This window comes from Pleurodeles waltl, chromosome 3_1 (assembly GCF_031143425.1).
Source record: "Pleurodeles waltl isolate 20211129_DDA chromosome 3_1, aPleWal1.hap1.20221129, whole genome shotgun sequence".
Lineage (NCBI taxonomy): Eukaryota > Metazoa > Chordata > Amphibia > Caudata > Salamandridae > Pleurodeles > Pleurodeles waltl.
In genome coordinates, this window is record NC_090440.1 from 1,054,605,703 (window position 1) to 1,054,618,662 (window position 12,960).

Below are 12,960 nucleotides of genomic sequence, written 5' to 3' on the forward strand. Positions count from 1 at the left end.
AAAGATCCCAAGCTCACCTTTCCCAGCTTATCCCCACCAAACATGCCCGCGAACTCACATGCCCACCCTTCCCCCACTAATGATCACACCTAAATACAGTTACTTTAATTTGCCCCAAAGAAACTGGCGTGCATCCCTCAAACTGTTTGCTCAAAAGCACAATACTAATCCCCAGACCTCTAGACTAAGCCTTGGTTCTGAAAAAGCATGCTGCCCTGTTTAAAACGCTTTACTCTGTGTCAGGAGTAGTAAGTGCTAAATAAGGAAAATGTCACTTACCCAGTGTACATCTGTTTGTGGCATTAGTCGCTGCAGATTCACATGCTGTGCATAGTCCACCGTCTGGTTTTGGGCTCGGAGTGTTACAAGTTGTTTTTCTTCGAAGAAGTCTTTTCGAGTCACGAGACCGAGCGACTCCTCCCACCTTGGTTCCATTGCGCATGGGCGTAGACTCCATCTTAGATTGTTTTCCCCGCAGAGGGTGAGGTAGGAGTTGTGTATGCTACTAATAGTGCCCATGCAATGGAATAAATACGTATGTACAAAATGAAGGTTTAATGTAATATATTTACAAATGTTCAAGATTTACTTCTAAACGGCTACAGGCTCCCGGGTGGGCGCATGTGAATCTGCAGCGACTAATGCCACAAACAGATGTACACTGGGTAAGTGACATTTTCCGTTCGGTGGCATGTGTAGCTGCAGATACACATGCTGTGCATAGACTAGTAAGCAGTTATCTCCCCAAAAGCAGTGGTTCAGCCTGTAGGAGTGGAAGTAGTTTGAAATAAAGTTCTTAGTACAGCTTGACCTACTGTGGCTTGTTGTGCAGATAACACATCTACACAGTAGTGCTTAGTAAATGTATGAGGCGTAGACCATGTTGCTGCCTTACATATTTCGTTCATTGGAATATTTCCTAGAAAGGCCATGGTAGCACCTTTCTTTCTGGTTGAGTGTGCCTTTGGTGTAATAGGCAGCTCTCTCTTTGCTTTAAGATAGCAGGCTTGGATGCACCTAACTATCCATCTAGCAATACCTTGTTTTGAGATTGGATTTCCTGTATGAGGTTTTTGAAAGGCAATAAATAGTTGTTTTGTCTTTCTAATTAGTTTTGTTCTGTCAATGTAGTACATTAGTGCTCTCTTGATGTCTAATGTATGTAGTGCTCTTTCAGCTATTGAATCTGGCTGTGGGAAGAACACTGGTAATTCTACTGTTTGATTTAAGTGGAACGGTGAGATAACCTTTGGTAAGAATTTTGGATTTGTTCTTAGAATTACCTTATTCTTGTGTATTTGAATAAATGGTTCTTGTATGGTAAATGCCTGAATTTCACTTACTCTTCTTAGCGATGTGATGGCAATGAGAAATGCAACTTTCCACGTTAAGTATTGCATTTCGCAAGAATGCATGGGTTCGAAAGGTGGACCCATGAGCCTTGTTAAGACAATGTTGAGGTTCCATGAAGGAACAGGTGGTGTCCTTGGTGGTATAATTCTCTTTAGGCCTTCCATAAACGCTTTAATGACAGGTATTCTAAATAGGGAAGTTGAATGAGTAATCTGCAGGTACGCAGATATTGCTGCGAGATGTATTTTTATGGAAGAGAAAGCTAGATTTGATTTTTGCAAATGTAGTAAATATCCTACTACATCTTTTGGAGATGCATGCAATGGTTGAATTTGATTATTATGGCAGTAACAAACAAATCTTTTCCATTTACTTGCATAGCAGTGTCTAGTGGATGGTTTTCTAGCTTGTTTTATGACCTCCATACACTCTTGTGTGAGGTCTAAGTGTCCAAATTCTAGGATTTCAGGAGCCAAATTGCTAGATTCAGCGATGCTGGGTTTGGATGCCTGATCTGTTGTTTGTGTTGTGTTAACAGATCTGGTCTGTTGGGTAGTTTGACATGAGGTACTACTGACAGGTCTAGTAGTGTCGTATACCAAGGTTGTCTGGCCCATGTTGGTGCTATTAGTATGAGTTTGAGTTTGTTTTGACTCAATCGGTTTACTAGATATGGAAGGAGAGGGAGAGGGGGAAAAGCGTACGCAAATATCCCTGACCAATTCATCCATAGAGCATTGCCTTGGGATTGCTGGTGTGGGTACCTGGATGCGAAGTTTTGGCATTTTGCGTTTTCTTTTGTTGCAAATACTTTCAAATTTGGGGAACACCTCAAATAGATCTAAGTGTTCAGTATTTGGGGGTGAATTTCCCATTCGTGGATTTGTTGGTGATCCTGAGAGAGATTGTCTGCTAGCTGGTTCTGGATCCCTGGAATAAATTGTGCTATTAGGCGAATGTGGTTGTGAATTGCTCAATGCCATATTTTTTGTGTTAGGAGACACAACTGTGTCGAGTGTGTCCCCCCCTGTTTGTTTAAATATTACATTGTCGTCATGTTGTCTGTCTTGACAAGAATGTATTTGTGGGTTATCATGGGTTGGAATGCTTTCAACGCTAGAAATACTGCTAGCAGTTCTAGGTGATTTATATGAAACTTTCTTTGATGTACGTCCCATTGTCCTTGGATGCTGTGTTGATTGAGGTGTGCTCCCCACCCTTTCATGGAAGCATCCGTTGTTATAACGTATGTTGGCACTGGGTCTTGGAAAGGCCGCCCTTTGTTTAAATTTGTACTGTTCCACCATAGAAGCGAGATGTATGTTTGGTGGTCTATCAACACCAGATCTAGAAGTTGACCCTGTGCATGTGACCATTGTGATGCTAGGCACTGTTGTAAGGGCCGCATGTGCAATCTTGCGTTTGGGACAATGGCTATGCATGAGAACATCATGCCTAGGAGTTTTAATACCATCTTTGCATGTATCTTTTGTGTTGGATACATGGCCTGTATCACTTTGTGAAATGTTTGAACTCTGAGGACTTGGAGTGGCTATCCCTTCTGTTGTGTTGATTGTTGCTCCCAAGTATTGCTGTGTTTGACACGGCAAAAGGTGTGACTTTGCATAGTTGATGGAGAAACCCAGCTTGTAAAGGGTTTGTATAACATAATTTGTGTGATGTGAACACTTTGTTAGCGTGTTGGTCTTGATTAACCAGTCGTCTAAGTAAGGGAACACGTGTATTTGCTGCCTCCTGATATGTGCAGCTACTACTGCTAGACATTTTGTAAAGACTCTTGGCGCAGTTGTTATTCCGAATGGCAACACTTTGAATTGGTAATGTATTCCCTTGAATACGAACCTTAGGTATTTCCTGTGCGAGGGATGTATCGGTTTATGGAAATACGCGTCATTTAGATCTAATGTTGTCATGTAGTCCTGCTGTTTGAGCAATGGGATTACGTCTTGTAACGTGACCATGTGAAAGTGGTCCGATTTGATGTAGGTGTTTAGTGTTCTGAGATCTAGTATTGGTCTTAGAGTTTTGTCCTTTTTTGGTATTAGAAAGTACAGTGAGTAAACTCCTGTGTTCTTTTGTGGAATTGGTACTAATTCTATTGCGTCTTTTAGCAGTAATGCTTGAACCTCTAGTCCTAGAAGGTCTATATGCTGTTTTGACATATTGTGTGTTTTCGGTGGGACGTGTGGAGGGAGTTGGCGAAATTCTATGCAATAACCATGTTGGATAATTGCTAAGACCCAAGTGTCTGTTGTTATTTCCTCCCAAGATTTGTAGAACTGGCTTAGTCTTCCCCCCACTGGTGTTGTGTGAAGGGGTTGTGTGACCTGTGAGTCACTGTTTATTTTGAGGGGTTTTGGGACCTTGAAATTTTCCCCGGTTTCTTGGGAATTGGCCCCCTCTGTATTGTCCCCGAAAGCCTCCCCTTTGATATTGTCCCTGGTAGGTAGGTGGTCTTGTTTGTGAGGTGCTGGCGTCTGTGGGTTGGCCTCGAAACCCTCCCCTAAAAGTTGTTTTAAGAAATGTGCCAAATGTGCCTCTGCCCTGCGGGGAGTAGAGTGCGCCCATGGCTTTGGCTGTGTCGGTGTCCCTTTTTTAATTTTTCAATTGCAGTGTCCACCTCCGGCCCAAACAATTGCTGTTCATTAAACGGCATATTGAGCACAGCCTGTTGTATTTCAGGTTTGAAGCCAGATGTGCGCAGCCATGCGTGCCTCCTTATCGTGACTGCAGTATTTATTGTTCTTGCAGCTGTATCCGCTGCATCCATGGCAGATCGTATCTGGTTGTTCGAGATACTTTGCCCCTCTTCCACCACCTGTTGCGCTCGTTTTTGGAACTCTTTGGGGAGATGTTCGATGAAATGTTGCATCTCATCCCAATGAGCCCTGTCGTATCTCGCTAGGAGTGCTTGCGAGTTGGCGATGCGTCACGGATTTGCCGCTTGTGCTGCAACCCTTTTTCCCGCTGCATCAAATTGGCGGCTCTCCTTGTCCGGAGGTGGTGCGTCGCCTGATGTATGCGAATTGGCTCTCTTACGAGCTGCCCCCACAACTAGAGTCCGGTGTCAGTTGTGATGTGATCAAAGCAGGGTCTGTGGGCGGTGCCTTGTATTTTTTCTCCACCCTTGGAGTTATGGCTCTGCTTTTAACTGGCTCCTGAAATATCAGTTTCGAGTGTCTTAGCATTCCTGGGAGCATGGGAAGGCTTTGATAATGGCTATGGGTAGAGGACAGGGTGTTAAAGAGGAAGTCATCCTCAATAGGCTCCGAATGTAGCGATACATTATGGAATTCGGCTGCCCTATCTACCACCTGTGCATATGATTGTACTGTCCTCAGGTGGTGACGGTTTAGTTGGGTACAACTCTGGGCTATTGTCCGATACTGGAGCGTCGTAGAGGTCCCATGCATCCGGATCATCCTGGCTCATTGTGGTATGAGCTGGTGAGTGTGTTAATGGTGGAGATTGTGCCGGTGATGCATGAGTTGATGGTGGTGGTGGAGTTACCTTCTTTACCACATTTGCTTGTGGTTGCTGGTCTCCTTGCTGGAAGTCAAGTTTCCTTTTTCTTTTGATTGGGGGAAGAGTGCTGATCTTCCCTGTATCCTTTTGAATAAAGATCCGCTTTTGCGTGTGATCTGGCTCTATTGTTTGTAATTCCTCCTCAAATCTATGTCTTTTTAGTTGAGAGGACATTCCTTGTTCCTCCGAGTAGGAACCAGTTTTCGGTTTGGTTGCCGGGTGTTTCGGCACCGAAACCGTGTCTTTGGATTTTCTCGGCTCCGACAGGATCTTTTTCGGTGTCGTTCCGTCTCGTTACCGACCAACTTCGGTGCCGCTGTGCTGAGCAGCTTCGGTGCCGCTGTCTCGGTGTCGACCCTTTTCTGCACCACTCTGTCGGTCCCGAGATTGCTGCGTGCCTGTGTCTCGACCCGAGTCGGACGACTTCGACACCAGCTCGCCCTTTTTCGGTGCCGATGGACGGTCACCTACTTTCCGGGTTAAGCCATGGCCTGTTGGCGGTGGCGTCCCCTGGGCTTTGTCAGTCTTTTCATGTGTTTTTTGTTTCGACGTCTTCCTCACGGTTGGTTGATCTTCGACGTCGAATTCTTCGGAATCCGACTCGTGGATGGAGAAAGTTTCTTCTTCCTCCTCGAACTGTTGTTGTCCTGTCGGCGTGGACGCCATCTGCAACCTCCTGGCTCTTAGGTCTCTGAGCGTTTTTCTCGACCGAAACGCACGACAGGCTTCGCACGTATCCTCCTTGTGCTCGGGGGACAGGCACAAGTTACAGACCAAATGTTGATCCGTATACAGATACTTATTGTGGCATTTAGGACAGAATCGGAACGGGGTCCGTTCCATCAGTCTCGATGTTGCACGCGGTCAGGCCGACCAGGCCCCAACGGGGGTCGAAATTACCCCGAAGGGTCACCGGAGCTCTTCAAGGTTCAGTGTCGATTTGTTCTAACTATCCCGATACCGAACGAAACAATACCGACTAATTTTTCCGAGATTCTGACTAACTTTCCGACCCGAAACACGGAGCGAAAAGGAACACGTCCGAACCCGATGGCGGAAAAAAAAAAACAATCTAAGATGGAGTCGACGCCCATGCGCAATGGAACCAAGGTGGGAGGAGTCCCTCGGTCTCGTGACTCGAAAAGACTTCTTCGAAGAAAAACAACTTGTAACACTCCGAGCCCAACACCAGACGGCGGACTATGCACAGCATGTGTATCTGCAGCTACACATGCCACCGAACATACAATTACTGCATGTTCAGTTACCGAAGTCTGAAGACAAATATGGCATAAGAGGTGGTTTATGGATACAGAGAAGTTGGAACTCAGGTTTTCCAATCGTTTCCCCTTTTAAATAATCCATTTGTGATGCCTTTACATAAATAGCATGGACATGCCACAAGAAAGACAAAGGTGGTGGAGGACACAATTAGAATCGATGTGTACTACACATAGGGGGTCAAACATAACGGCGTTTATGCAGGCAGATGCACGATTCTCATGTGGTGAGCAGTCACAAGTAAATATCTGAAACATTAAAAATTAAGGTAGATTCAGATTTATACACATAGTTAACAGTGTATCAGACTACAGTCCTTGTTACTTCTCACCCTTCAGTTTCTCTGAATAGTACAGTGTAAAAGAGGTGTACAAGAAATGACTCGTTACCTGAGACTGAATGTCTGAAATTTTGCTCCAAGAGAACTCAAATTCACTTAATGGAACCTAGAATGGACAGAACATAATTTGATAGAGACTCATTTAGTGAATGGTTTGAAAACATACAAAAGTTATATACAAGTGCAAAATGTTCACACTACATTAGGGTAGCAGTAAAACTACAACGGAAAATATATACTGACACACAAAAGCAGAACATAGACTGCAATTAAACTCTTCAGAGAACACTAACCTTAGCTTGTTTCAGGTAGCGAAGGAAACCAAGTTCTTCGGGTCTCAAAATTAACAAAGCGTGGCCCCTCCCATTTATTCCTCTGGCTGTTCTACCTACACGATGTATGTACTCCTTTAAAGAAAAGGAAAAAGGATTTTTAAATGTGAATCCCTGCTAAAAGGGAAGCAAGCTAAATATTCTGATGGACAATGAAAGGAATGGGTTACTTACACTTATCTGCTCGTGGCATGCAGTGTTGTAGATTCACATGCTATGCATGCCTTCTAGTGTTGGGTCTGGATGTCTGCAGTTTGTTTTACTTAGAAGAAAGTCTTTCAAATCATGCGTTAGTGACTCATCCTTCTTGGTGATACTGCGCATAGGCATTGACTTGTTACGAGTGTTTTCCTGCAAGTGGGTGAGAATGCAATGTAGATTAAGTGTAAGTAATGAGATGTTCATGTAAGAGAGGAAAACAGCAACAACCGCAGGTGTCCAGGGAGGAGGGTTGGCGCTGATAACCTACAGTACTAAAAGCAACAAACAGATGCTTACAGGATAAGTAACATTTGGTTTGAGGCATGTGTGGCTGTAGATACAAATGCTCTGCATAGACTGTAGAGCAGTCCCCTGAAAAATTGATGGCTAACCTGTGTGTGTTGCAGTGGTTTGGAAAAAAAAAATAAATAAATAAAAAAAAAAAGAAAAAAGAGTACATAGCACAGCCTGACCTACGGTGGCTTGTTGACGTGCTAGATCATCCACACAAGGTTTGGTGAAGGTGTGTGTGTGTGGTGTGGACCATGTTGGTGCATTACATAGGTCAGCTATCTGAAGGTTTCCTAGAAAAGGCATGGCTGCTCTCTTTTGCCTAGTAGAGTGTGCTCTAGAAGGAGTAGCTAAAGTTCTTTTGGCTTTAGCATAACATAACATGTTTGAATGCCTGATCTGGAAATAGGGTTGCCTTTATAAGGAGGTGAAAAAAGCAACAAGAAGTTGTTTCGTTTTTCTGAAAGTTTTAGTTCTATTAATATAGAACATAAGAGCTCTTTTAACATCTAGCGTATGGAGAGCTCTTTCTGCAACAGAATCTGGTTGTGGGGAAAAAACTGGTGACTCAATCAATTGGTTGAGGTGAAAATGAGAAACCACTTTAGGGAGAAACATAGGGCTGGTGCAAAGAACCACGGTCTATGCAGTTGGAAAAAAGGTTCTTCCAAGGTTAAAGTCTGTAGCTCACTGACACGTGTAAGTGAAGTGGTAGAGACTAGAAATGCCACTTTGCAAGAAGGAATCTGAAGGGGACATGAGTGTAGGGGTTCAAATCGACGGCCCATAAGTCACATGAGACAACATTAAGATTCCATGAGGGTGTAGGTAGAACTTGTGGTGGAATAACTCTTTTGATCCCCTCCATGAAGGTTTTAATGACTGATATCTTGAAAAAAGAGAGGTATTGCCTAGTCGATAGATAGGCAGCCAGTGGAGCGAGATGTAGTTGTATGGATGTGAACGCTAATCCAGCCTTCTGTAAATAAAGCAAAAAGGAGACAATGTCTTGCACATTAGCTTTGAAGGGAGTCAATGTGTTTTGAATGACCATAGCAGACAAATCTTTTCCATTTGGCCGCATAGCCAAATTTAGTAGTAGGTTTACGGGCTTCTTTTAGAATGTCCATATAGTCTGGTGGCAAATTAAGTAACCAAACTCTATGACCTCGGGAGCCAAATTGATCTGGGTGCCTGAATTCTCCATGGCTCTGAGTGAGAATGTCAGACCTGTTTGACAGCTTCTCGTGGGGAACTACCAAGAGGTCCAATAGGGTTGACAAGCCCAAGTGAGAGCCTCTAGGATCATTGTGAGTGATGTCCGTCTGAGCTTCTAAACCAGAAATGGAAAGAGAGGAGGACAAACGTAGGCAAATATCCCTGACCAACTCATCCCTAGTGCGCTGCCTTTGAATAGTGGGTGTGATAACCTGGAGGTGAAGTTTGGGCATTTTGTTTTGTGATGGAACCCCATCTCCGGAAGCATAGGAGGACGACTTGTGGGTGGAGTACCCATTTGTGGACCTGTTGCTGCATCCTGTGTAGGAGGTCTGCAAAGTTGTTGCCTGTGCCTGGGAAATATTCTGCCAGCTGGTGAATGTTGTGACACAAAGGCCATTTCCAAATAGTCTGAGAGTCCCTTGTTTTTAAAGACAATACATGGCTGTCATGTTGTGCGCCCTGACTAGGACAACCTTGTGAATGAGGTGAGGAAAGAAGGCTTTCATGGCTTGCTATAAAAAAATAAAAAAAATAAAAAAAATTGAATCTTAAAAGGAAGTTGATTTGGAGAACCACCCCCTCCCCCGTGCTTGGATTCTCATATACCCTGTATTGAGATCCTTCAGATGTGCTCCCCATTCCATGAGTGAGGCCTCTGTTTTAAGAGTTATGTGGGGAACGTGGTCCTCAAAAGGCTGCCCCTTCAACATGTTGGTATTCTAACATTGCAGAAAGTGAAGGCTGGTGATCTACCAACACTAGTCCATGACTGAAACCATTGTCAGTGTAGTCATTCCTTCAACTGACATGTGTAGTTGGGCATGGGGTACAATTGGGATACAGGAGGCAATTATCCCTAGAAGACTCATGACTGTCCTCACTGTTATCTGATGATTTGGTTGAAACTGAGGTTAAGTGTCTGAAAATTGTGAATTCTAGCAGAACTCTGGTAGGCTAGCCTGATGTGTGTGCTTAAAATGGCTTCTATATAGTGTAGTATCTGTAGAAAATGTAGGTGAAAACATGGATTGTGAATCCCAAGCTGTGAAGCAGGACTATTGTAATCTGTGTGTACTGTTGACACTGTTGAAGGGTGTTGGCTTTGATAAGCCAATCATCTAGGTAGGAAAACACATTTATTGTATGTTTGCATAGATGGGCCGCCGCCACCACTGCCAGACACTACCTGCGGTGCAGTTGTCACCATGAAATGGAAGGACTTTGAACTGGAAGCGTTACCCCACCCACCACAAACCTGAGATATTTGCAATGAGCTGTGTGTATTGGTATGCTTCTTTCAGTGTAGTCAAGTTGCCCTGTTGAAGGTGTGGAATCACATCTTGCAGTGACCCAGTAAAAATGCTTTGACAGGATATATTTGTTCAGTGCCCTTAGATCTAGGATTGGCTGCAGAGAACAATCTTTTACACTCCTAGTCCTTGGTGTTGAAAAGGGATGGGTTTGATTGCTCCTTTGAGGAGGAGAGCTTGGACTTCCGGTTTGAGTAAAGTTTGATGTTCTAGTGAGAGCCTATGAGCTTGAGATGTAATGTTAGGAGGTGTGGTAATGAATTCCACACAATACCCATATTGGGACAATATTCAACACCTACTGGACTGATGTCAATATTTGCCAGATAATGGTGTAGGGGTTGCAGGTGGGTGGGAAGTCACTGCTTAGTGGTGGTGCCACAACGTTGGGGGAGGGGTGGGGGGGGGAGGGGAGTACATTATCCTCTACCATTAGTATTGTTGCCTCCGCAATAGCCTTTGGACAGGGTGAGTACTGACTGACTACGTGGGCAGGATACTGAGGCTTCTGCAAGTGGTCTTGGAACCCCCATGATAGATGAATGGCAAGGAGCCCCTAGGTGTAGGTGTCTGGAGGGCCACCATGGTCTTAGCCATTTCTGTATCTTTCATTTTTTTTTTTTTTTTTAAGGGTCTCATCAACTTGCAGTCCAAAAAGATGTTCTTTATCAAATGGTACATTTGAAAGTGTTTTTGTTGAACATTAGGCTTGAAGCCTGAAATACTCATCCAAGCGTGTCAGTGGAGAAGGATTCTGGTATTGACGCTTCTGGCTGAGGTGTTAGCAGAATCAAGGGCACAACATATTGAAGTATTAGATATTAGTTTGCCCTCTGCCTCAAATTCCTTTTTCCTGTGCTCATCTGGGAGAGCTCCTTCATTTCATTCCAGTGGGCACGGTTTTATCTGGCAAACAAACCCACGCAAACACACTGAATTGTTGATAAGACACTGGTTTGCAGACTGAGACACAACCCTTTTCTCTGCTGCGTCAATGTGCTTACTTTCCTAGTCAGGTGACAGACCATCACCAGACAGAACTGGCCCTTTTTCATGCACTGGTAATTACCAGTGATTCTGGTGTTAACCATCCTGTAATACAGGGTTATATTTTTTTAGTCAACCCTGGGTGTGATTATTCTAGCTCTGAGTCTTTGAAGAGGTAATCTGTGAGTCATGACAGCCTTTTAAGTAGTGGCAGATATTTGGTTAGCCCTCTGCGTAGAAGACAGTGTTTTGAAAATGACATCCTCTTCTAGAGGTTCCTTATGAAGCTGAACACAATGTAAGGTAGCAATCCTAGCTATGAGTACCTAATATGTAGTTGAATCATCAGGAGGTGATGGGCGTGCGGGGTATAGATCTGGGTCTCTGTCCTCTAGACGGTCAACTTGCACAATTGGACAAGGGCAGCCCCACCAGGTAAGAAGCTGGGCTAGATCAATATATTCAACACAACGGTGGTTCTTATCGCTAATATGCTTTGATACGTAATATAATTTTACATAATGGTAATCATAAGATCAGCAGCAAAACATAAAAACAGGAGGACAGTTACACATTTGTACAGAGAATAATGAGAGACACGGATAAAAGTGTTTCACCACAAACAATTGTATTTATGTTAAATATATGTGAAACATACTGTGCAACATACCACGCAATGCCCCAAAACACCATAGGTTAGTATGTTTCAGATTTTACACAATCTCCCAAAAACAACATGGAACCCGTCACAAATAAGAAAATACATTTAATGTATTCATCAAGGTAAGTTTCCCCATAAAGAGCCATCCACAACTCAAACCCTATATCATATATGCCTTAAATCACTCCGCCAACATCCATGAGTTCGTAAAGGACTAGTCGACGACGTTTCATCCCTCTGCACAATATGGGGTCTCATCAGGACAAGGTATATCCTAGGACACCTCCAAACTCAGAACCATGACCTTCTAATTAAAACAAAAAGGACACCACCCAGTGTGCGCGCCACTGTGTATGTAAAACCTTTCTACTTACAAGGGGAAACGTTGCATCGTATCCCCTTGTAGGAATAATTCTGTTCAGACCTGAAATCGATGGTCTGTTTGGCAGGGCAGACTCGTAGGGGAATGTACCACGCTCTCTACAAAACAAACCTGTATACGGAGTAGATTATCAGGACATCAAGCGTCTAACCTACGTGGCATGTCTTTGCATAATACGCGAAGGTGAAGGACCACTCGATCGCGGGAACAATTATGCCACAGGACTAGACTCACCATTCTGAAAGCTTGATGCCCTGATAAACTACTCCATATACAGATAAGCTTTGTGAAGGGCGTGGTAAATTCCCCTATCATTGGGGCCTACGTTCTGTTGTGGTGGTCAAAAAGCAGTCTGCCCCTGCCATACAGGACTTGATTTCGTGTCTGAACAGAACTATTTTAAGTAGAAAGGTTTTACATGCACAATAAAAATAAGTTTTTTGTGGTGAAACACTTCTATCAGTGTGTCTCATTATTCTCTGTACAAGAATATAACTGTCCTTCTGTTAGTATATTTTGCTGCTGATCTTATTTTTACCATTGTGTAAACTTATATTTATTCAATATTCAAGTATATTAGAGAACAGAACCATTGTTGTGTTGAATACTCTGGAGGGTCAACATCATACGTGTTCCAGGGGGTCAGCATTTGGTGGTGTGTCAAAAGTGTTAAACCCAGTATCAGGGGGACCCATATCACCATTAGGGAATCCCTGAGTGGGAGGTGTTTAAGGCATCTGCAACAGACTGTGGAGAACATGGCAATGTCTGGTGGTGGAGGAAGTGGAGGTGGCGAGGGTGATGGAAGAGGCAAAGGACTACGTTGCTTTATCCATTTTCTTCCTTTTTTCCTGGAGCAGGTGCAACTAAAGCCTCTTACAAAGACAACTATATTTTGGAAGGTGGTGGTAGTGCAAGTGGAGACTTTGCTAGAATGTGTCCAGTCTTTGGCGGTATCTGTTGCGGAAGAGAGTCCAATTTCTCCTGTAGATTATGGAAAATAGACTTCACTGCTATTTCAACAGTCTTTTTCGAAGTCAACCTCAAAGGTTTTG

General features: G+C 43.7%; 1 protein-coding gene across 1 annotated transcript in view; it reads right to left on the minus strand.

Annotated features, from left to right (window-relative positions):
- Positions 1-12,960, minus strand: part of DDX18 (DEAD-box helicase 18) — a 194,036-nt gene that overhangs the window by 52,402 nt on the left and 128,674 nt on the right. The window contains exons 11-12 of the mRNA XM_069224345.1: positions 6,814-6,927; positions 6,570-6,626 (exon numbers count right to left, since the gene is read on the minus strand). Coding sequence (XP_069080446.1) covers positions 6,570-6,626; positions 6,814-6,927 — 171 coding nt within the window. The remainder of the gene's footprint in view (positions 1-6,569; positions 6,627-6,813; positions 6,928-12,960) is intronic.